General features: G+C 37.6%; 1 protein-coding gene across 8 annotated transcripts in view; it reads right to left on the bottom strand.

Moving 5' to 3' along the window:
- TNIK (TRAF2 and NCK interacting kinase) overlaps window positions 1–26,526 on the bottom strand; it is a 1,728,926-nt gene that overhangs the window by 870,041 nt on the left and 832,359 nt on the right. For all 8 annotated transcript variants that reach the window (XM_044070048.1, XM_044070049.1, XM_044070051.1 and 5 more), the window contains exon 3: window positions 24,530–24,586. In XM_044070048.1, the coding sequence (XP_043925983.1) occupies window positions 24,530–24,586 (57 nt within the window). The remainder of the gene's footprint in view (window positions 1–24,529; window positions 24,587–26,526) is intronic.

Here is a 26,526-nt window from a genome sequence, read left to right as displayed (position 1 = left end):
AAGTTAGGACTGGCATAATTACCTTAGCTATGTGCACAGTGTGGCAGGGAAGACATAGTTTTCATTAATGAAATAATGATAAGGGTGCTGATAAAATTCTGAGGCAAATTTTTGTGCTGAGGAATAATTTATCAGTTGCACTTTTATGATTTACATTTATGGCTTCTTTTTATGTTGAGGCATAAGTGGAATCTCTGCTTATATATGACTTGGGAGCTTTGATGTATTGTGGAAAAAAGTTGATGTGCAGATAAAATAACCATACTCTTTGTCAGATTGGGGAGGATCAGGGTTATAACTGCTAATATGGAAAGAGAGTATTATGGTAAGTGGTACTGTGGAAGGAAACGCTAATTCTAAAATTGTGGTTACTGCAATTGCTTCCGGAAAAAAACAGATAATGTTACCTTTGCTAAAATGACAAATGAAAACAAACCAGAAGATAATTGAGTTATATTATGACATGCAGATGTAGAAAAGTGTTTTCCTTTGAAGAAATATTCACCCTTGGCTGTTAAAATTGAAAAAAAAGCGTGGGTTTTGAAAATTCTGCTTGTCAGACACTTTTTGATAGCTAAAACTAAAGAACAACATCCCTGAAATGACTAAATATTTCTAAATATGAATTTGTAAAGTAAATGGAAACTGGTAGCGCACTTTACATCTGCCAATGAAAAAGGTTACTTGAATATTTTAAAATGCTTTGTCAAACATTTTACTCAAAGATTTGGAAAAAAGAAAGCGATGGATTGGTGCTTGAGCACTTTGGACCTCTTTACATATATCTGAAAACAAACTACTGCATTTTTTTAGTGTTTTTCTAACTCATGGAAAAATAAACTAATTGTTCATTACTGAGAACAATCACAAATGTGCTACTATTACAGTGAGGATACCCGCTTAATTAGTGATTGTAAAAAGGTACATTGCATGCAATGAACAGAACATGACAGTACTGCTTAGATCTGCAAATATCAACGAGAAAATGTTTGAAGAAGGGATATTTACCCCCTGCACCACATTACTAATACCTGCTAACCCTAACCCATACCCTGCCTCTTACTTTGCAAAAACCCTTTCTATAACACTACCATTAATCTAGACAGTTTGGACACACACACACACACACACACACACACACACACACACACACACACACACACACACACACACACGCACACACACACACACACACACACACACACACACACGCACACACCTGCACAATAACTATGCCCCGACTTAACCTTACCCTTTCCCACCTAAACTTGCACAAACAATCCCACCCCCTAATGTCAAAACCTTCTTAACAGCAAGTTTTGGCATTCATTTCCCAAACCAGACTTAACTTACAATGGATATTCTGTTCAAATGAAATATAAAACTTATTATAGGCAGAACGCTCAACCACATTTTATAGTGATTCACTCCATCAACAAGCATCCAATTTAATGTAGTAAATTACACCCATACATAATATTCATATATATGCATGATACTCTTTTTGCCAATTGCTTATGTCTTACTTACCCAGATCACTGTTTCACTGAAATGAAAGTTACAACAGGAGAAGACTGCAATACAGAGCAAAATATAATGTTGTTCCTTAACTCACTATTGTTCAGTCTCTGAGTACATACATTTAAACCTGCATGAGTGTGGGTACAGCCCCTACACCCATGAGGTGAAGGGGGCTTACTCCCCAGGAATGTGGTTTTCCTTTATTTTCTCTTTATTTTATATACCAAGATTGTGGTACACTGCTGGCTGTAGTTCAGGAGACCATGTTATATTTAGAGGTGCAGAAGTGAGGGGTATATATTCTTTGTGTCTTATTTTACTTTTGATGATCTTGATCTTATGGTTTGGATTCAATGCAGTGAGCCCTAGTCAAATGTATATTCAGTGTGTGTGTGTGTGTGTGTGTGTGTGTGTGTGTGTGTGTGTGTGTGTGTGTGTCTATGTATGTATTAATATGTGCTGTATTATTGAAATGTGCAAGCATTGAATCATGGTTGATCAATGGTGGTATTTTGAAAAGCAACTTACTGAAAAAATAAAACATAAAAAAAATACAGAAGGAAAATAATTTTCTTTAGTGATCAGTTAACCAAACCCTACAAATAAATTCAGGCATACTTTATTTGAACAGTTGCAGTGTTACAGACAGAGCTTTTCTAAAGTAAGAACTAGGGCTGGAGATAGGGTTAGCATGCATTAGTAATTATGGGCAATGAGGCTTCACCCTGCTGTACCATTTTGCTAATGTGTGTGTCAACCCTAACCTGTCCCTAACCACAATCCTACACTTTACCTTAGAAAGACCCTTTCCACATAACTACAATGTAACAAGACACCCAGCTATACACAATATACAACAGCACATGCATACAAAATTAAATCTATGTCCTTCCCTAGTCCTTACTCTAACATTAACCCACAAACAGTCATACACACCCTCCCACCATATAATGCAAAACCAATGGCATATCTGGAAGTTCCTGAATGAAATCCCAAGCCCACACTTTTTTTATTCAAACACACCTGATGTTTTGTCTTCTGACATCTTCAGCACTTGACAAAGACTGTTCATGATGAATTTTTCAACCTCTTCTCTTTCTTGATGTAGTGATATTTCAACAGAGTGAAGTGAAACCCTGTGTATGTGTGTGTGTGTGTGTGTGTGTGTGTGTGTGTGTGTGTGTGTGTGTGTGTGTGTGTGTGTGTGTGTGTGTGTGTGTGTGTGTGTGTGTGTGTGCGAACGCACATGTGTGAGAATGTGTATGTGTGAAACTGGGTGTATGACTTAATTAAAAACATTTGAAAACCATAATAGAAACAGTCAAAAATCCACACAGTTTAATCAAAAACAATACTGACAGCAAACTGCATATGTTCCAAGACATTACCTTAGAGCATGCAAACCAGAAATGTGTTTTTTGCAGGTGGCAAGCCCCCCCCCAACCCCGCTAAATAATTATACCAATTCCAAGAACTCACCATAATGGTGAAAGGGCCTCATTATTACTGCAGTCTGAAACAATTACTGATCATTGTTTTTGTCAACTACAGTATAGCAACAAAACAGCTGTCAACAATAATGAAATTCAGCTACATTAAGGGTTCTCATTTATATGTTTAAGCGACTGCCGATCCACTGAACAAAAATGGCCAAAACAACTTTCGCCAGCAAATGAGTTTTCTTTTTTCACCACTGTTGAATGACCTCATATTAGGTATATAGAAGTTTGGGGGCTGTAGTGCCCATCCACATGGGGGTGCAGGGGGACTTGTCCCTGTCTGGTAAAATAACGTACACCTAAAGTTTATCAAAAGTTGTTTTTTCTGATGGACCACTAGGTCAAAGAGTTGTCAATCTATTTACATGAACCCACTAATTCAAAAGTATGTCACTGACTGTGCATGTGTTAAATTAACAAAGCTAAAACAGTAAGTGTAGTGGATGTGGAAAAACAAAACAAAACCAAGTAGGGTACTGACAGACATCTGTGTATATCTGAAGGTGCTACTAACATACAGAAAAGTGATGCTGAGGGTCCAAATACATTTGATACTGCTCCTGAAAACTTATGCATAATGGAACAGATCACTGAAGCTTTAACACAGCACTTCACACTTGATAAAGCGTTAGTTCAACAGCGTGCATGCATAGCATGCCTAGGCAGCAAGCGTAAATGAATATACTAAGGAGTCTGGGCTACAGGTTGTTTTAGAAAAAACATACAAAACTTGAATGTAGAACTGGACACGTTTCCTGATTTTAACAGACAAATTAAACATCAGTCTGAAATTCTTATGTCTGTTAAATGCTTAAAAAGTTTTAAGGACAAAGTATTTTATTTATTATTTATTTAATTATTTATTTACATTTGTTGACCAAGAGTGTCCGACTGGACGTAGGTCTATTTTCAGAGGAGGCCCGTGGAGAAAAGCTCCACAGTTAAAATATACAGACAGTAGTTACATTGGATTTACATAGCGATTAACAATTTGATTAACATAGCAATTAACAATTACAAACATAGTTACAGATGAAAAACATAGTACATCAGTAAACGAATAGAATCTTTATCTGCGAAGTACATAACAGACATTAACAATTGTTACAATAAGAAGTTCCTGCTGTATAATAAGTAGTAGGCTTATGAGCATCCGAGCTTGCTATAATCAAGGTAGTTAGTGGGGTGGAAAGAAAGGTAGTGGTTGGATGGGGTGGGTGATATTAGAGTGGGAGTTGCAAGGGCATAGCCAGTATGTTTTTAGGTGCGCTTTTAGTAAAGTTTTGAAGTGGATGCATGATGGTACGGAGGTAATTGTGGGTGGGAGGGAGTTCCATAATTTGGCTATGGCTCAAGAGAATAGTGCTTCACCAGCAGAGTTATTGGCTTTAGTGATCTGCAAATGATTTTTGTTGCTGGATCTTAGTGGTCTGGTGGTGCGATAGGGTTGGAGTAGATTCTGGACGGATGGGACATTTAGTGGATGGTTTACTAGTTTGTGGGCAAGTGTGAGTTGATACCATTGAAGGAGGTGAGGGACTTCAAGCCAGCCCAGTTCAGCAAGTGAGAGACAGTGGTGACTATGGTAGGATGCCCCTATGGTGAATTTGGCTATTTTGTTGTAGCAGGTCTCTAGCTTGTTTAGATCACATTGCCTTAGGTTGGTATATATTGGAGAGGCATAAAGTAGGGTAGAGATAAGGTGGGAATTTGCTACTTTGGTGAGAAGTTGCTTATTTCTGTATAATGCTCCTAGTTTTTTGTGGACTTTTTTTATGGTCATGGATATGTAAATGTTAAAGTTTAGTTTATTGTCTACTTCCACTCCTAGCAATTTGGTGTGTTCTGTTGGGTGTATAGTGGTGTTGTCTTTTGCTGTGATGTTAAAGTTAGAGTTGTTTTGAGTATGTTTGGTGGGTTGGAAGATGAGTAGATTAGTTTTGTTTGGGTTGAGTATTAACTGGGCATTGGATAACCAATTTTCAACAGAGGAAAAGGCTTTCTGTGTGACTTTTTGCAGTTTGGGTAGGGACTGGGCTGAGCAGATGATGGTTGAGTCATCTGCGTATTGTATGAGTGTGCCATGTTTGGTGGCAGAGGCTAGATTATTGGTGAAAATAGAGAAGAGTAGGGGTCCAAGGATGGATCCTTGGGGAACCCTTATAGAGACAGGTAGTTGGGGAGATATGTCATTCTGCCATACAACAGATTGTTGGCGGTCAGACAGGTAACTCTGAAACCAGTTGGTGACTGATTGAAAGAAGGATAGGTTATTGAGGACAGAGATGAGTTGTTTGTGTGGGACCATGTCAAATGCTTTAGACAGGTCTAGGAAAGTAGCAGAGGAGAGATAGCCATTGTTTTTATGCTGAAGGATAATGTTAGTAACGGAGAGTAAGGCAGTGGTGGTGCTATGGTTTGGTCGTTAACCATGCTGAGTATTGGAAAGGAGGTTGTTAGTAAGGAGGTAGTCTGAGACCTGAGAGTGGAGAGAGAATAGCTATGGGGCGGTAACTGGTTAGTTCTGTGGAGGGGCCACCTTTGTGGAGGGGAATTATATGTGATACTTTCCATAGTGTGGGAACGTAACTTTCTGACAAGAGATCAGTTAATCAAGATGGATACTGAGCTTCAGCTGCAATTTGTAGGTATTCACTTGGGAGGCTGTCTGCTGCTAATTTGGTGGGCTTAAGCTTAGTTAAGAGTTTTTTTTATGTTGGAGGTAGGTACAGGAGAAAAAGAGAAGGCAGTGGGGAGATTACTAGTTGAAGGTGTGGGTCGGAGGATATGGGAGTTGTGTTGTTTATGTAGTGATAGTACGGTTTGTGTGACGTGTGTGTTGAATGAAGTAGCAATATTTTTGGAGGAGTGAAGGATGTTAGGAGGAGGGGTACTGACTTTACCTGGGTGGAGGATGAAGTTTATGGAGGACCACAATTGTTTTGGGCTGTGTTGGGAGGAGTCTAGGGCAGACTGGTAGTATTGGAATTTGTCCTGTTTTATTAGCTTTTTGACTCTATTGCGTAGTTCTACGAATTTCAGTCTAGTTGAGGGGGTTTTGGTTTTGCGCCAGTGCTCCCAGGCTTTATCCCTGTTTTTCATTTCTGACTTAGTGGTTTTCTGTAGCCATGGGGAGGGTTGTGCTTTGGTTCTGGAAAGTCTTATGGGGGCATGGTAATTAAGGATGCTCAGGAAGGTAGTACTAAAAAAATTCAACTGCGTCATCAAGACTGAGGTACTTTAGAGGATGCCAGTTACATTCTTTGAGGGATGAGATGAATGTGAGTGGGTTAAAATTTATTTTTTTATGTATTTGATGGTAGATGACAGGTTTAGCTTGGTACAGGTATTTTTTGAGTAGGAATGTTGAGGAGTGATCACTGAGGCTATCTGATAAGCAGCCTGTTATATATGACTGAGGGCTCTTACTGACTAGTATCCAATCCAGGGTAGTGTGCTTGTTGGAGTTTTTATTTATCCTGGTTGGTGACTGGACTAATTGGGCGAAGCCATGAAGGTTTACATGATGGGTTGGACGGTTGCCAGAACAGGATTGCCAGTCAATATTGAAATCACCTAAAATTATAGTTTCTTGGGGGAGATGGTGGGTAGACCAGCTGAGGAGGTTTTCTAGTGGTGGGATGTTTTGGCCAGGTGGGAAGTAGCATCTAATTATGTTGATGGTTTTGTTTTGGTTTATTTTGAGGTTGGTATATATTATTTCTTCATTGCCTATTTGTGGAGCTGATGATTTTAAGATCTGGATGTTTTGATGCTGTTTAAATATTATAGCTACACCACCTCCTTTCTTCTTTAGCCGGTCTACTCTTAGTATGCCGTAACCGGTAGGGAGGATTTGCTCACTGGTAATGTGAGGTTTTGGCCAGGTTTCTGTCAGGATGACTACATCTGGGGAGTACAAGTCTATGGTGGCATGGAGTTCATGGACTTTGTTGGATATACTTCTAATATTTAGGCTTAGTCGAAGGAAGTCACTTGGCTTTCTATTGGCTGTGATATGGGAGAACTTGTGGTTTCTAGTCTGATTATGAGTATTGGGGTTGGAGATGTTAGGGCCAGGGTTGGGGTGGATGTCTCCACTTAGGGCTAGTTTTGATATGCACGAGGTTATTAGTTTTCTCAGTTTTTGAATGTGTTTGTTTATTAGGGAAACTTTATGATTGTGCTCTGTGGGTAATAGGTATGGGGGAAAGTTACTATGTTAAGTTGTAGGGATGCTTTATGTTTAAGTAATATAGTTGCTAGAATATGTGGGGGGGTGCATAGGGATGGTTCTTGAGTTGGTGGGAGGGGAGACATGACTGGTGGTGTGAGTAGTAGTACAGTGGTAGTGGTTGAGTGGGGGAATGATGGAGTTTTGGTAGGATGTAAGATATGCAAGGAGAGTGCATGCAGTGAGCATAGGTAAGGTATGCTTATACATGCTAGCTGAGGAGGAGTGATAGCAGTGGGAAGATGGAGGAGGTAGTGTTGGGTTTAATGCCGTGGTTGGCTATTGGAAAGATGGGAGGGGTTTGTGAGTGTAATAAAGGTAGGACCACTGGGGGTGGGAGAGAATAGGGGGCAGGGTGGGGAGCAAAACGGGTAAAGACCCTGTTAGTTGCTCTTATGAGGGGGCTGGAAACAATCAGGTAACAGAGTAAACTGATAAATGAATATGGCAGGAAATGCCATCTGACTCCATGTTAACTAAAAATCTCACTAAATATTGCATTACATTATAAAAATACAACATTTATAGTTTGAGAAAGTGGTTTGACTCTGATAATGAATCCAGCAGGGTATCATAGAAACTTCACCTCTTTTAAAAGGAGAAATCTGAGATATTCAAAAGGTTACAGAAAACATTTTAACAAGCTAAGGAGCAAGAGGTGCTGCTGATAAGCAAGCTGAGAAGTTAAATCACAAGATGTTTGAAATATTCATACAAAAGAGAAGTGTCAGAGAGTGTGTACAATAGCTGTTTCTCAAAAATTTAAGAACGTTTTGACATCTGACCTAATGGAGCTCAGGAAGTTTGCATTATAACTTCCAATGGGCGTAGCCTAAACCTTTTGACAGAATCAACTTATGTCCTCTCATTTCAAACAGATGTTCATATCAACTGAACCACAGGGTTATAAAAGAGGTATAAATGGCAAACTTTTCAGCGCAAACTATTTTTATCGTGGTAATTTCTTAGGTTCTAGGTATTAAACTGAATTTTATAACAGTAAACACAATAACTATTACATTTGTAATATTTTGTAAACTACTTGCAATATCTCAGCAACCACTCAAGTTACACACATACTAGCAGCATTTTATTCATCTAGCTGAGAGATATCATATAAGGCTAAGGAGTTCTGTCAGTGTTACTTGGTTGTTGAGATGTTTAGAAAATATATTTATACAAATTAATATCATAAAAGCAAAAGTTAATATCTATTTACCTGCACTAGAGAGAGGTAAAATATTAATGCAGTTGAGTTTGTTATTGTGTAAGCTTTAAGATGAAATCTTCTAAAACCTTGTACATAGCATGGTTTTGGAATTACCAATGGAGGTAAGAACAAGCAATGTTTCACGCCTAGAGGCATCAGTAAGAGTTAGCTGCAGTTGCACCTGGAGGCGTCACTCGGATGTTATATGTTAAGCAGTTTTGAAAGTATGTTTGCCTCTCTCAGCAGAGGGTTTTTGCAGAAATGCAGGCAGGATCTGGTGCAGAGGAGCTATTGTGTGGGAGCCTGATACCAAGACAAGGGCCTGGCCAAGAGAGTTTTACAGCTGGGAGCTTGTAACTCATGCTACAGCCTGCCCCGGGGGGGGGGGGGGGTTAAACAGTTGGTAGCCTGATATTCAGTAAAGGGCATGCCCAAAATCAGAGAAAGACAGGGATCCTGAAGGATGGCAGCCTGAAGCACAGTCTATACACAGGCAAGGAAACCCTTAACACTCTCTATGTATGAGACTAAAAGGAAGGAATTATTGCTGACATTTAACAAACTAAATATGTTTTGTCATTTTAGTTAGAGAATTATTAACTGAAAGCATCTCAAAAAAGTATTAAATGTATATATTTTCCTGACAAATTTAACACATGAATTAATTTATGAATGCAGCCTTTGTGCTTTATGAAAGACAAATATTTTTATTACATGTGCTTTAAGCAGTAAAGTGAAAGCATGGTGGTGTAAAAATGCATACTATTTGAGTTAAATTGCCTACTATGAAACTTGGAGAGGGTCTCAAGATACTATAATATATGTGACTTCCAAGATGGCTGCACATTGCGTAACAGCTTACTTTCAGCTCTCCCAGTGTAAAAACAGAAACTCAGAGAGAACAAGTGAACTCATTTTTGGGGTAAATTTCAGTAACTGGCTAGTAAGTGCACTGCCTGGATGCCAGCAAAAAAAGAAATTCAGAGAACCCGAAAGAAAATCAATCACAAAAGGTGACAAAAAACACTGACTGGTAAAATTTCTGCAGCTGTTCAGTAAAAAGCAGTTCAAGCTCCAGCTTTGGTGCAAGACATCACATCCAGTAACCTAGAGGAAAAAATAACTCAGACATACTCAGGGCTGATTAAAATACAAGAAACACTGATGGTGTGTATCAAGTAACAAAGGGCTGCATAAAATGGAAGAAGATTTAAACAGATATTCAGATGAGGTGATAAAACTGCAAAATTTTGAGGCTGAATTGAGGCAAAGGCTGGTTGAATATGAGACTGCTCAAGAAGAGATGTTTCAAAAAATAACATAATTAGATGACAGACCATGTAGGGAAAACTTGAAATGTTCTGCTGTACCAGAGAAGCTAGATAGAACAGACTGTATTAATTTTATGAAAGCACAAATACGCTACTCGACTGGTATTCCACAGCAGGAGTTGTTAATTGAAAGGGCACATCATGTGTATACTCCAAACATGGTCATGAGAAAGCAACCTAGACCTTTAATATTAAGATGCAATCCTATTATCAGGAGTTTAATTCTGACAAAACTGTGGCAGAAGGACAAAGTACAAAAAGTGGGAGACAGTACAGTGTTTATGGATAATTATTACTCACTGTAAACCAGGCAGAAGAGCTGTACATTTATTCCACCAATCAGGGAATGTTGAGAAGCAGGCATGAGATTCAAACTGCTGTACTCAACTATCTTCAGAATATTCTTTCCTGGAGGGGCAAAAAAATTTTTTTGATACAGAACATGCTAAGGAGGAAATACAAAAGTTTGTCCAACAAAATGTGAGCTGTGAAACAGACGGAGATTTTCCTTGTTTTTTTTTGGTAATAAAGGCCACAGAGAGACTGTGCCAGTGAAACCGTTTCCAGTGTTTCAATAAAAAATGCTTGAGACAAAAAGAACAAAAGTTGACTAGAAGAACCGACAGTACGTTGGAAAGGAAGTAGTGACTGGATTTGGGAGATGGAGATAAACAGAAATAAAACCAGCAACTCAGAAATTGACAAATAAATGTGGGATTAGAAAGCATTAATTATATTTGTGAAACATGTCAGAACAAGAAAATCTGGAAATATTGGACTTTTTTGACTTTCATAAATTTGTAGGGGACTCTAAAGCATATGCCTTACTTCATGCCATTAATGTTTGGAAAACACTTAGGAGAGGGAAGAGGAAATAAAGAGTTAACTGTAAGTAAAACAAACATTTGTTTTTAACAGTAATATTTGTATAGCACATGACATCTGTATTCCTCAAAGTAAAGTTTTCTCAGTTATATTTAAGTGTAATGGGGATACTACACAGGTGCCACATGTTTCTCCTTCTTTTCTCTTTCTCCTTGTTCATTTTTAAGAAAATTAGGCACTACAATGTCAAAACAAAATCTGTTCAAAAGAGCATGATAAAAGAAAAACATTATGTGCTTTTTTCTCACTCTTGTGTGCATTCTCTCATGAAACATTCATTATGGGGGACTCGTAACTCAAGCAATCCCACCAACTACATCAACCACCATGGATATAATTAGATAATCCAATCACCCCATAGAATCAATAAATTATCCAAGAGACAGTTCTGGACTGTATACTGATAAATAGACCAGCTCAATCCTGTCATCTTGGCTGCCTACCTGACAGCCTGAGCAACCACCTAGCAACCTTTATGCTAAAACAACATACATATCTGGCTAAACCTACAGCCTATCAGGTAATAAGAAATAAAAGAAACTTTAACCCCACTTACTTTATTACTACTCTAAAAAGTTGTAATGGGGAACCAGTTTAAGACCTCAGCCTTAATGAAGCAGTTAATTCCTTTAGCTCTACCTTTCTAGACATTCTGAATTCACAGGCCCCTCCCAAAACCATCAGAATTAAATCCAAGTTTGCACCATGGCTGTGCAAAGGAACAAGATCATTACTGAAAGCTAGAGACAAAATTTGGGACCAGTGGCATAAAACTAGATCTGAAGCCTCTAAATTATATAGAGCTAAGAAATAAAGCAAAGAAATTTGTCAAATTAGAAAAGATCAGCTACTTTCACAGTATACAAAAGAAGCATCTAAACAATTCTCAAAAATTCTGGTCAGCCATTAACAACATTCTACTACCTGGTAAAGCTGGTACACCCTCCCCAACCACAATACACTCCTCAGAAAATATAGCCACACAATTCATCAAACATTTCACGGAATCTGTTCTTGTCCTAAACAGCCCTCAACCATCCCCCATTTCTAAAGAACCAACTATACCAAACAATAACTATAACAGCTTCACCCTACAACCTTTTCCTATGGGCATGATTAAAACATTTCTAAAAAAATATAAAACCCCCAACATTAGCTGCAGATAAACTACCATCTGATTTGCTGAGGATTGCTACTGACGCAATAGCCTACCCAACAGTCATTCTTATTAACAGATCTATATCCAAAAATCTAGTTCCTGATATCTGGAAAATGTCCCATATACTTCCAACTCCACAAAGGAGGTAATTCAGAAGAGCTGACAAATTAAAGCCCCATCACCATTCCTTCCCTCTATCTAAAATTCCACAGAGGTGCATACAAACCCAAATCATGGAACACCTAAATACTCACAAACTTCTGTCTAATACACAATATGGATTTTGGTCTTTTCATAGTACCACCACTGCCCTAATGTCATTCACCGACACAGTAAATGACTACAGAAACAATGGAAATTTTGTATCACAATCTTTCTGGACCTCTCTAAGACATTTGATACAGTTGCACACAAGAAACTCATTAACTGTATCTCCCTTAAAGAACTAAACTGGCTAGAACTCCCACAACTCCTTCACTTTAATCAACTCACCCTAGCTCATAAACTTATTAACCACCCCCTTAACATCCCTTCCCTTCAAACCCTTCTCCAACCCTATCACCCCACTAGGCCCCTAAGATCAAGCAACAAAAATCAACTCACTGTTATCAAACTCAATCACTCAGCAGGAGAAGCCATATTTTCATGTACCATATCTAAACCTTGGAACAATCTTCCACCCTCTATAACTACTCTACCTTCCAGCAGCCTTTTCAAGACTGCACTCAAATTCCACTTAAATTTCCACTGGCTTTGTCCTTGTTCTAATCCAGACTAACACCCACACCCTTAACCCCCCCCCCCCACCTAGACTCTTAACCAAACTATACTACCGCCACTACTAACCACAGTCAAAAATAGCTAGTTGTCTTTACATACTTTAACATCTTGTCTGACAACTTTGTTACTAATATTATAAATGACAAGAAACTATCTTAACTTGCAACATTTACTGTATATACTGTTGATAATCAATATCTTGTTACTGTATTAAAGACAACAACCTGTAATGTTGTTTACTACTGCTGCAACTTTGTATCTCTATCATGTACATCATGTGGAGCTTTTCTCCCCGGGCATCCGCTGAAAAAGGACCTGCGTCCAGTCGGAATTTCCCGGTAAACAAATGTAAATAAATAAATAAATAAATAATGTTTTCCCCAATCTAAATCTTAATGAACTTACTATGGCTTGTTTCCAAATCTATCAGGTCAACAGCAAGCAGTTCAATGGCAGAAAGACCTTTCTCCACAATTTTCAGTTACTCTAGGTGTTCCATAAGGCTCCATCCTTGGACCCCTACTGTTCTCTATTTTCACTAACAACCTTCATACCTCTACACTACATGCTACTGTCATCCAGTATATAGACACCTCCACATTAATATGTGCTGCTTCTTCCCTTTATGAACTTCATTCACTAACACAAGCCTCCTTTCTTTCTATTGAATATTGGCTCTCTAACTCCTAGCTTATTCTGCATCCTAATACAACTAAAATCCTGCTCTTCCACCCAACTAGACACAGTCCACAATCTCCTCCATTCAACATCACATACAAAAATAACATCATTATCTCACCTGTCACCCACACTACACTACTCGGGGTCAAACTCAACTGTAATATGAAATTTGATGTTCACATCTCTCACACTGTAAAGAAGGTCTACAAAAAATTGGGTATCCTATACAGAAATAAGCAATTTTTTACAAGAACAACTAAAAAAACAATAGCACCCACATAAATCCTCTCAATACTTACCTATGCTTCCTCAGTTCACACTAATCTAAGAAAAATGGAGACTGCAAAACTCAATTCATGTTACAATAAAAATTGCCAGGTTTGCCACAGACTCTCCTTATAGGTCTCACCACTGTATACCCTAAAGCAACTTAAATGGTTAGAATTACCACATCTCATCCTTTATAACCAACTTACTGTAGCCCATAAAACTCTGTATCACCCTGAAAAAAGCCCTACTCTAAAAAGCTTCTTTCATCCCTTCACCAGTAACAGAATATAACACTCCATTAATAAGCTCCTTCTGGATATAACTAAAGCCAATAATACAGCAGGTGAATCCCTCTACTCAAATTTTATAACTAGAAGATGGAATTCCTTACTCACCAACTTAACAGCTACAACCTCAATAACACAAATCAAAAAAAAAAAACTTTACAAGCTCACCTGGCTGATACATGGCTCTGCTCTTGTGCCACTCCTGGCTAGTACCAATCTACAGTATGACATCATTCTCCTCTCTATTCTCAACCATGTTTCACACTTACTAACCAGTAACTATCTAGTTTCTCCTTCCTCATTCAGCATTTCCACAATGCAGGCCACAGAACCTCATCAGTGTATTCAACACATTCTGTGCAAGACCTCTTGACTGTTTCTCTGACTTACGTAATATAGGGAATGTCCTAGACCTTTCAGACTTATGATACATATGACTGACTGTTCTTGTCGCACTTCCAGTATCAAGATACCTTCCCTTAAAAAAACTGTATATAGTTATTTCCATGAATGAAATTTATATCCTACTGTAACCCTTCCTGTATCATAGCACTTTCCCTAAATTGTAAAATTGTATATATTAACGTCTGTGTATGAATTTTGAGTATCCTTCTTTTATTGCAATAACTATTGTTCATAAACTTAGAGCTTTTCCCCCCAGGCCTCCTTTGAAAAAGGATTTGTGTCCAGTCAGACTTTCCTGGTAATAAAATGTAACATAATGATAACAATGATAACAATAATAATAATAATAATACTAACAATAATAATTGCATAGGGGATTGACTGGATTAAGGCTCTTGGCTTTATCTAGTAACACATTTTAAGAAAAAGCAAACAAATAAAATAGAACATTGATTATCATAAAGATCTCCTCTAGCAAATAAATAAATACTTGGTAGAAGTTGACATGCACATGGCTTAGTGGTAAATCACTTTGGCTATGGTGTGCAGGGTCCTGGGTTCGAGACTTGCAAATAGTTAGCAACCCTGTATCTGGTTCTTACATCTCTATGGAGACAATCTGATAAAGAGCAATACAAACAGAATACTTCTTTCTTTTAATGGCTCTCTTTCAATGGCTAGGAGGTAATGTTTTCTGAAAGCATCCAAGTATTTTCTTATTCTGGGGAAAGCAATAAAGATAAGACAAAAAACAGACAGCACTTAGTAGAAGTACTGGCTGTACCATGCACCTTAGCATGGATAACTTTCCTTTTAGGTTAACCCAAGTCTGTGAGTATGGCTGTCAGTTTGGGACAACTGTTCCTATTAGGAAGATAAAACATCAATATATGAAGATGTACATAGTGTTGTGTGCTAATATTAAATGAATAGGTTGCTGGGGTGTATTGGTAGTGTACTTTTTTTTGTTTGAAGGCTTTCAATAAAACAAAAAGTTTTGTAAGATGTGACTGGGTCAAATGTGACTGGGTCAAATGGATATGACAAGAAACAACTGTATAAAAAGTTAACGTGCTAAACATTAGTGAGTGCAAAATCTGGAACTAGATGCTTAACAAAAAAGCTGTTACAAATAAAACGTGGGAATATTAAGCTTTTAACATAATGAACCTTTTGATATTATCTTTAGATGTTAATGGCTTCACTGACATGAAAAAGAGTAGTGGACTATATTAAAATGTATAGTGCAAATAGTTATGCTACAGGAGGTATATTTTGAAAGAACTGAACATGTGAATTTGATAAAGACAGGTTTTCAGAATGGAATATTTGGGACAAAGGAACAGAGGAGTACTTATATGAATTGTAAAAGGAGTTCCAATAATGATAAAAGAGGATAAAAAAGATAATAGTAGATTTAAAGTACTAAGGGGCTGCTGGCAAGGAAAGAGGATTACACTGGCATGTATGTATATTCCACCTAAAACTGTTATAATAGAGCTTAAGAAAATTCTGGGAGAAAAAAGAGGGTAGATTTTTGAAGAAATTTATGAAAATATTTAGCATGGAAGATGTGAAATCATTAGAATGAGTTTGGGGTGAATTTACATATTTCCCAAAACACAAAAACTGGGTTAGGATAGACAGAACTTATATTTCACAGGAACATGTGCATTTAATTAAAAGTTTTGATACACACTATTTCAGATCACACACCAATAATAACTAAAATAAAAATTCAGGGTAATGAAATAAAAATGAGAAACTGGTGCTTTCCCACCTATCTATTGAAAAGAGAGAAATAGAAGGAGTGGGTAGTGTAAATTATTCAGGAGTTATTAGAGATGACAGAAATTTCTACTAAAAATGTAGCTAGTGAGTGGGACAAAATTGAAGTAGAGTTTAAAAACAGAGTGGAAATAAAAGAGAGAGAGAGATGGTTAAGAGGCAAAAATATTTTTTAAAGGGACTAACAAATGTTTAAGTATTGCAGAATACAGGGAATCTCACAGCACAAGAACAAGAGCAATAGCAAAGTGCTAAGGAGAAAATAAAGGATTTCCTCAATAATATGCATGAGTTGTAAGCAACTCTTTCTGGATAATAATGTCAGAACACAAAAACATTTAGTGCAACGACTCAGGCAACAGAAAGAAGAAAAGGTTGTCACCAACCTTAGGGAGCTGTAACAAGGAAGATAACAAAGAGATCCTGTAGAGGTTACTAGAAATATTTTGGAAATTTTATGAAATTCTGTATAAAGCAGAGAACTATGGAGACATAGAAAAGGTACAAATGGAAATGTTTATGGAAGAATTAAATATGCCAAAGGTAGAGAGAGATGAGGCTCAATTACTAATGGTTAGGATAGAAGGAGATGAGATAAAAATGGTGAGGTATAACCAGTCTACAGGAACATTCTCAGGAGTAGAAGGTATTCCTGCAGTAATCTGGAAGCTAGGAGGGAAAAACTAATAAAGATCTGGAAGGTTTTGTTTAACAGTATTTTAAGAGGGGAAGAAGCACCGACTTCCTGGAAGAAAGCTGTGGTGGCTGTAATACCTAAAGAGGGTAAATACCTATCAAATCCAGATTAATACAGGGCCATTTCAATCCTAAATGTAAAGTGTTTATGTCTATAATGACTAAAAGAATGGCAAAGCTGGTGGCAAAATTGATAGAAATGTATCAACGTGATTTTGTGGAAGGGTGCAAAGATTTGACAACATTAGCAGAACACTGATGATCATGGGGAAGCTAAATGTAAGAAAACACCACTGTTGTTTGTGGGTCTTGATACAGGGAAAGCATTTGACAGAGTAAACTGGGAGTTTATGAGCAGAGCAATGGAAGCATTTGCATTGCCTAATAAAATTATAAGGTTGATTAGGAGGATATATGAGGGATCGGAGGCGAAAGTTAAAGTGGGTGGTTTCCTCTCTAATAATTTCTGTTTGAGCAGAGGAACCAGGCAGGGTTGTCCTCTTTCCCCTTTCTTATTTGCACTATATTTAGAACCACTGTCAAAGAAAATAAGAGACTCAGAAATTCAAGGATATAACTGGTATGGTAGTGAAGAAAAGCTAGCTCTATTTGCAAATGATATTTTATACCTGATAAAACCAGAAAAAGACATTCCAATGTTGTGGAACATTTTGAGGCAGTTACAGATCTTTTCATGATATAAAATTAATGAAGCTAAAACAAACGCACATAAATTATGTACCCACACAAGAACTGGTTCAGCAGTATCTACAACATTAAGTACTTAGGAGTATGAATTAAAAAGGATTCTGGTGTGGCAACCAAGGATATGTAGGAAGAGACTAAACAAAAGATAAAACAAAAACTGAGAAATTGGAAGCTCTGCTACATGGATATCGACAGAAAGATATAAGCAGTTAAAATGTTTTAGTCCCACTGGTTTTATACACAGGTCAGGCATATTTTTATCAACCAGAGAAGTTGTGGATAACAATTAATAAAGAGCAGAAGGATTTTATCTGAGACAGGAAGACAGCAAGAGTCAAGTGGGATAAGCTTAGTCTTCCAAATGAACAATGCAGTTTGGGATTACCCAATTTGAAGGGGTATTTCAGAGCTATATAGTTAAGACTCCTATACACGGCACAAGCAGAAATCTCTAATTCAAATCTGAAAGGGATGACAATGAAACAGGGGGAAGCTCAAGAAACAAGGAGAGACAAGGATTTTGGATGCAGATCCTTTAAGGTTGTAACAATAACCATATAGAATATTATATTCATAAAGTAGCAGAAAGTATGCTAACAATTAAGCTAACATGGGAATGAAGAAAGAAGATTTGCCAATAGGGATGACTGCAATTAGGGATACAGCCAGCTAGGAAAGATGGGTTTAGAATTTATTAGAGAAAACTGAAAAAAGAACCAAGGTATTGGGAGCAAATAATTAGAGAGGGAAAGGTAACAGAATGGGAAGAGACCAAAAATGTATTTGGACTGCACGATATATATTGCCTTCCCTTTCAAGGATCAATATCAATGTATAGACAAAGAGAAATAAATAGGGGCATCCTAAGTGAAAGACTAGCACTGACAGAGTTTTTAGTAGAATCTAGAACTGACGTTGCTGTTAAAAAAGGGATTAATCAGTAGGGCATACAAAATATTGCACGATTACTATAAGAATCAATCAGAGGAGGTTATAAAGGATTGGGAAGAGAGATTGGATAAGCAATTCACAAAGAAGCAATGGAGGATATAAATGTCTCCCAAGTATGCAACAAAGACTAGAATCTTTGCTTGGAAGTGTTTACATAAGTATTTTCATACCCTAAGCAGACTCTAAAGATTTTTTCCTGAGGTAGACAGCAAATGTTGGAGTAATGGGGAAGAAAGAGGTAACTGGAAACACATTTTCTGGGAGTGTAATGAGTTGACAGACTTTATAAAGATTCCCTGCAGACTGCTCTGTCTAAGATACTGGGTAAGGAAATTGGTCTAACAAAAGAAATGATTTTTTGAGCTATGATACAGAATTGGACTTGCCTAGAGATAGTAAGGCCTTGCTACGTCTAATTATGGTGGCTGCCAAAAAGGAATTACTAGAAAATGGAAATCAAAGTCTAAACCAACTTTACTAGAAGTAGTGAATATAGTAACAGCAATAAAATAACTGGAATTGGAATTTTTAGAAAAGGGTAGGAACAAATTACAAAGGAAAAATGGGAATTGTGGGAACAATACATGCAGAGGAGAAACAACGTTTAAAAGAAGGCAGGATTTGAATGAATTATGTAATGGCTGACTGACAATGACTGGATAGATAAGTGATATATAGTGTTTGAAACTACAATTATGTCAATATGGCTTGTGATGTATAATGTTTGGAACTAAAATTATGTCAGTATGGTTTGTTTTCATTTATATATATGTATGATTGCCTATGTCGTACGTGATAATTTAATAAAGTTGTTTCCTGTTTAAAGAAAGATACAATAATATAGGCACAATACATACACAATGAAACAGTGGGTTATAAATACTACTTGTGACCACAAAGAGTTGATAAGCAGGTTTTTTTGTCTTCCATAAAATTCATTCATAACTCTACCTTGCATTATCTTATCTGGGTGGTACATCTGATTTTCAGGCCTTCCACAGAACCTTGTCTCCTGAAACCAAAAATAAGTAACCAAGCATTTTCAGTCTTTGCTCGCACCATTCAGATGAAGCCCCAGAATATAGATGCATTGAGAATACATTTCACCGAACCAACAACAGAAACTATGACCTTTCTCCCAAATAAGAGTGACACAAAGGTTTGCACTTTTCTGTAATCCACCTTCTAGTAAGCGGAAAGAGAAAAAAAAATGTTTTGTGGAAAGGAGGAACTTTGTGGCTGTTTGAGAATCATTATGGCCAGGAAAGCATTGCAGAGGTACTAACTCACCACTTCTGGATATGTAGAATCCTCTGAAGGTCTACTGCATGGTCTGGAAATCTGTTACCAGCGTTTCCATTGCTCGCTGTATGGATACAGGATCAGTGTGAGATTTCACCCATGTAATCCATTGGTAGATTAAACATGATCTTGCACATCTGGAGCTGTATTTATGCATCTGGACTGGATGGAAGATAGCCAGATTAAGGACCATAGCAGTGCCTAGCAGTGAACATGGTTGTATGCTGGTGAAAACAGTGAAGCATGCAGCAGCATGACTGTTAATACAATAGAATTTAAACATCACAGCCTGTCTGATCAAACTGAATATGCCTTCTAGGAAGTGCTGTATAAGCCATCCTCAATGCTCACTGCTCAAGGAAACAAATAGTTTTTGTTGTGAATCAGCTACACTTTGTAGACAGACTTTCAGTAAACTGAGATACTCTTTAAGCACCACAGGAATGTTGAACTACTTGTGCACTCATTTTTCCATTATAATCTGTGCTCCACAGTTTGTGTTTATCATATATTCTCCTCCATTGCACTCATATTTATATTATCACTTGTGCACTACTGTTTCTTTTTACCAAACTGAGATATCTTCCCTGTTGTACTTCAGCAGGCTCTTAATCAGTTGCATAATGTAAAGCGGGGGTACTTAATTTTGTGGAGAAACTTAAAACATCTGTAGATATCTTTACTGATTTCTCAATGCCACATGTCTCTTAGAAATCTAGACTGACAGCATGTTTGACATCCCTTCTGAAAAACATATTCTTAATAGAAGAAACTCTATCCTTCTACTTGGAGGTACTCAGTGTATCCACACCGCTGAATCTAATTCTTTTTAATGACAGACACAACAGTGCACAGGGATGTCTCTTTGGAATCCCCTTCTGCAGTTATTTCAAATGGATGGTACTTCCTGTATTCAGGTGGCTAATAAGCCACAAATTATCCCATGAATACTCTGTCTTATGTATCTATATGTCATTTAATTTAAGTGATACTTTGTATAATTCAGACCCAGGAGGTGTCGCCACTCTTGTGACATAGAGGAAAAAAGCCCTGACTACAGCCCAGCTGATGCAGGTTCAATCTATGATTTATTTTATTTATTTATTTATATTACATTTGTTAACCGAGATAGTCTGACTGAGCTGTTGCCCTTTGTCAGCAGATACCCAGGCTGAAAAGCTCTACAATTATCCACAAAAATAATAATATTAATAAAAAATTAAAGTAGTATAATAACTAGAATAGTAAATCAATAGATTACAGTTCAGAGGCTCATAAGGGTGGGGTGGGTGTACTCATCCTGAGGGGGGTTGCTATACAGGTATTCCTTGTGATGATCTCTGATGGAGGCTGGGGACATCTCACTGAAGGGGGGTAGTCCAAGGAGGGGAAGGGGAGGGCATGGCTGAGCAGTTGCAGAGGTGAGGTAGTATGCCACATGCACCTATTGCACTCTCAACTCTCAGACATAACCTTGACATTGCTCTGGGATAGGGAGAGTCAGTGGTGGGCCCAAGATAAATACCCCCAGCTGAAAATGATATGCAAGATCCCCAGGATGCCCTTGGAATTCATGAACACCCCCAGCTACATAGCAGTAAGTATGGGGGAGAGTGAAGAAGCTGGTAGACCCAGAGTGGACATGGAGTACTGGGTAGGAAGGTTCTAGGGATGAAGCAGGGAGAAAAAAAGTACTTTAAAATTCAGATTCATTTGTTGACCTTGCTGGTTTTGCTGGATATCAACATTTATGTTGCACAGAGACGTTGTCAATTAGGGACACAGCTATCAATCTTTACCTCGAGAAAGAAGTCAAAGAAGTGATAGCATTTTAAAGTAGGAAGTAAATCTAAGACTTGACAGTGACTTTACTTACTCAGTTAACAAAGAACTAAATTAAAATTATACAGTAATGGCTCATTGCCATTCAAAAATGTGGATGTTGTTTGACAGCTCAACCAGTGTGCCCATTGTAAACTGAGCATATACCAACAGAAAAGAGTCTAGCCTCTTAAGCACCATTGAGCGATCAGAAAATTTGGTTGCCATATGCTTAGCGGACAGAGCAGAATACAAGAAAAATCAGGTGCATTCTGCAAAACTAAAGAAACACAAACATACCTAAAGAAGCATAAGCATACCTGATTTTCCTTGTATTTCTGCATTGTCCCTCATATAGTCTCAGCAGACTCTCATATTTCTCAACTGTCCAGATTTTCACCTCATAGGTTTGGTCTTTTCCTCATATAAAATATAGTTTTCTGGCAAATCAGTGCAAACTGGGTAAGAAGGTTCTTTAAATAATGACAGACATGAGTTTTATGCTTCATATCCTTCAGAAAAATGTAGGCCATCACAAAGCCTCCTATTCCCATTACTTTCTAAGTTCATAAGATCAATAAAATCTGTCCCTATTTTTGTACCTTTGTTCCCCCATTATGTTGAGTTTTGTTTTAGGTTTATTACATCAAGAGCCTATAAATGCAGGGGTAGAAAAAAAACAGCAATGGAGATTCACTGTTCTCCACTGCTTTTCCTGAACAGCACTGATTCTCTTTGCAAGCATGGGAATGTAGGCCTCATATGCACGAGCAGTACATCAGCAAACGTGGAAGAACATGGAGCAACACAATGGTGCCATTTTACAAAGATGTTATTTAAGAAAGGTAGGCAATTTCTTTCTTAAATAATATAATTATAAATAGCAAACACCACCTCCTAGATGTAGATATCCCAGGGATTACAAGCAGTTGGCTTCATTTCATCACTCAGGCTTCACCCTCATGATAAGATCACACCAGCCTTGGCTAAATCCTGTGATGCCCACATCCATGCATGGGTTATTGCTAAAAAATAAAATCTTCTTCTTCTTTCGGCTGTTCCCATTAGGGTCACCACAGTGGATCATCTGTTTCCATTTCTTCCTGTCCTCTACATCTTGTTCTGTCACACCCACTACCTGCATGTCCTCCCTCACTATATCCATAAACCTTATCTTAGGCCTTCCTCTTTTCCTCTTACATGGCAGCTCCATCCTTAGCATCCTTTTCCCAATATACCCAGCATCCCTCCTCAGCTCATGTCCAACCCAACACAATCTCTCCTCTCTGGCTTTGTCTTCAAACCATCCAACCTGAGCTGACCCTCTAATATACCAATTCCTAATCCTGTCCACCATCATCACACCCAGTGCAAATCTTAATATTTTTAACTCTGCCACCTCCAGCTCTGATTCCTGCCTTTTTCTCAATGCCATCTCTAACCCATATAAAATAGCTGGTCTCACTACCCTCTTGTAGCCCTTCCCTTTCATTCGTACTGGTACCCGTCTGTCACAAATCACTCCTGATACTCTTCTCCATCCTGCCTGTACTCTCTTCTTCACCTCTCTTCCACACTCACCATTACTCTAAACTGTTGACCCCAAGTATTTAAACTCATCCACCTTCAACAACTCTACTTCCTTTATCCTCACCATTCCTCTGCCCTCCCTCTCATTCACACACATATATTCTGTCATAGTCCTGCTGACCTTCAGCCCTCTCCTCTCTAGAGCATATCTCCATCTCTCCAGGGTCTCCTCAACTGGTCCCTACTCTCACTACATCAACTGGTCCCTACTCTCACTACAGATCACAATGTCATCCACAAACATCATAGTTCATGGAGACTACTGTATGATCTCATCTGTCAACCTATCCATCACCATTGCAAATCAGAAAGGGTTCAGAGCTGATCCTTGATGTAATCCCACCTCTACCTTAAATGCATCTGTCACTCCTACCACAGACCTTACCACTGTCACACTACCCTTGTATATGTCCCTTACCACTCTTACATACTTCTCTGCCACTCCCAACTTCCTCATATTATACCATAACTCTTCTCTAGACACCCTGTCATATGCTTTCTCAAAAGACATTTCGTAAAAATCGGTACCAAAACACTTCTTCTCCACTCCTCAGGCATCTTCTCACTTTCCAAGATTTCATTAAACAATCTGGTTAAAAATGCCACTGCCATCTCTCTTAAATACCTCCATGCTTCCACAGGTACGTCATCTGGACCAACGGCCTTTCCATTCTTCATCCACTTCATAGCTATCCTTACTTCCTCCTTGCTAATCCACTGCACTTCCTGATTCACTATCTGCACATCATCCAACCTTCTCTCCCTCTCATTCTCTTTCTCACATTCTCTTCATTCATCAGCCTCTCAAAGTACTCTTTCCATCTGCTCAACACACTCTCCTCACTTGTATGTTTCCCTCATTATCCTTTATCACTTTTACCTGCTGCACATCTTTTCCAGCTTGGTCCCTCTGTCTAGCCAATCGGTACAGGTGCTTTTCTCCCTCCTTAGTGTCCAACCTTTCATACAACTCTCCATACACCTTAAGACCACCTTAGTGTTCAAAAATCATTTTAGGTTAAATGAAAACATGGAATACTAGATGACATCTCACTAAATGTTAAGAAGTGCAACATTTTCCAGGTACAGAGAGCTTATTACTATCAATAGTCTTACTGGCTTGAACATTTCAAAACTTTGAAAAGGCACTTTATGAATAACAATGCAATAAAAGCATAAACACTCACACCAATAATTATATATACAGCAAGGCATTTTGTAAACACATACAAATGCGCGCGTGCGCGCACACACACACACACACACACACACACACACATTTTATATATATATATATATATATATATATATATATTATATATATACTATTAATGTTGTGAATTATATATTATTTTCTTTAATAATGTAAAAGAATAATAATTTTTATAAGTAGGAAGAAGTTATCAATTACCCCAGTAACATCCATGACTTTAATAGCTGCAAGCTGTCCGGTCTTGACATGGCGACCCTAAGAATAAAAAAGAAATATATAAATAAATGCACAAAACACCTTTACTGCTAGCAGTCATTTTTGTCAGTTAGTTTTGTAAACATACTACCAATTTATATGTTCTTTTTAAGTTTTATAAAAATTAATAAATAATTCATTAAAAGGCTGTTTACATAATGCTATGTACCTCAGACAATTTGCTCAATAAATACAATATATACAGTCTTTTTTCCATATACCTCATTTCAAATGATTTTTTCTTACTAGTGGCTATATGTGCTGGTGACTCACATTTAATATGTTTTGCTATGCTGCCCATACCTCTCAACCTCTTAGTGCAAGACATCTGGAAAAAGCCTGACAAAACAGGGGTATTAGAAACTTAGAAAGTTGCTAGTGTAAGAGGTTTGGGTTACCATACTTTTTATGAAAAATTTGAAGTCTGAAACTGAAATGAGCATCATTATTTAGTGACTTCAGTTCTCAGATTATCTCAGTGATTTGTCAGAAAACCACAGGTTTTATGAGGAGACCAAAAATATGAGGCAAAAATCTGGACATTCTGCAAAATTCTGGACAGTTGAGAGGTATGACGTGTCACTCTGTTAGGTACAGTAGATAAGACTTTTTGAGGTCACTAGCCACCATTTCAAAAACATACTGCTATCTGAACACTGACTGAACACATAAATGAGTGAATTAATTGTAAATCCATACATTTATTAAGGAATCACCATTTTCCTTACCGCTGTCATAAGCTGATATTACAGTAACAAGATTAGTATGGTACCTGACATTGTAAATGATAGGCAGCACATTTTTTCCAGTTAATGTACTGAAAATTATTTGCATAAATATAACAAAATAGAAGAAAACTCCTAAAACATAAGAAAAACAGATATTGGAGGATGGTATTATACACAAACACAGAGCATGTCTCTATGGTATAAGAATAATCCACTTGTGATGTCATTTAAATGTTTAATTTTTTAACAAAATCTGATAACAAGGAGAGAGGTGTCACCTTGTCACAACATATGTGCCATGAGTGGAACACCAACCCACAATGTAAAATGTGAAGTACTATATTAAATACGTGTTTTACATAAAGTAAGGCTTCAAGAATTGTTGTACCTGGAACAAAATTTACATAAGCAATTTCCTCCCCCAAATCAGAAAAAGCTAGCACTTTCTGGGTTCCAGACCATTTTACACAAGCAGTTTTTATATTACAGAGAAGCTCAGCTTTCCAGGCTGTCACTAACGAAATCTTCATACTTATTTTTATGACTAAACAAGAATATTGAGACATTTTCTATGGAGAGAATATTCTTATATTTCTGAGTATTTCTGAGGTTTCCCTTAGAAAATGTGCTAAGAATACATGCTTCCGTATTGTACATTACATTTGCAATCTGATTAATGTTCAGCAATTGGAACACTGATTGGCCAGATAAATAGATGTGTTTGTTGTAAACCCAGCATTATCCAGAATAAGTCCAGTAGGCTGAAATCGTTGTGAACAAAAGCTGTAGCAGAGATATTATTTGTTCTGCTATAAACAAAACAGAAACACAGCTATCAACAGTCCTCCCCAAAGGGCACATACAAAATAAAGGGAACAGACAAAATTTTAAAAAACAATACTCTAAACCTGACAAGGGGACATTAGGAATCTCTCTGCAGGGATCTTCACCAAAGCAAGAGGATGCACATGTCTAATTCCAAAAACATAACAAAAAAAAATCACGCATGATTGACCAACAGTGGAGTACAGCAAATATTGTGCCAGAGTCTGATCTGGATAGGTTTAAACCAAAGAATGCAGGAGGGGGGATACCATCAATGACATGTGCCCTATCATTCCATATGAGGTCAATGGGTATTCAAAGTTCTTTTTACCAAGAATATACAACTGTCTTACAGACAGACTTGTATACGGCTAAAATGAAATGAAA

The sequence above is a fragment of the Protopterus annectens genome, chromosome 4.part1, assembly GCF_019279795.1.
Source record: "Protopterus annectens isolate FY-2018-M chromosome 4.part1, PAN1.0, whole genome shotgun sequence".
NCBI lineage: Eukaryota > Metazoa > Chordata > Ceratodontiformes > Protopteridae > Protopterus > Protopterus annectens.
This window is presented reverse-complemented; position numbering and strand designations above follow the sequence as displayed.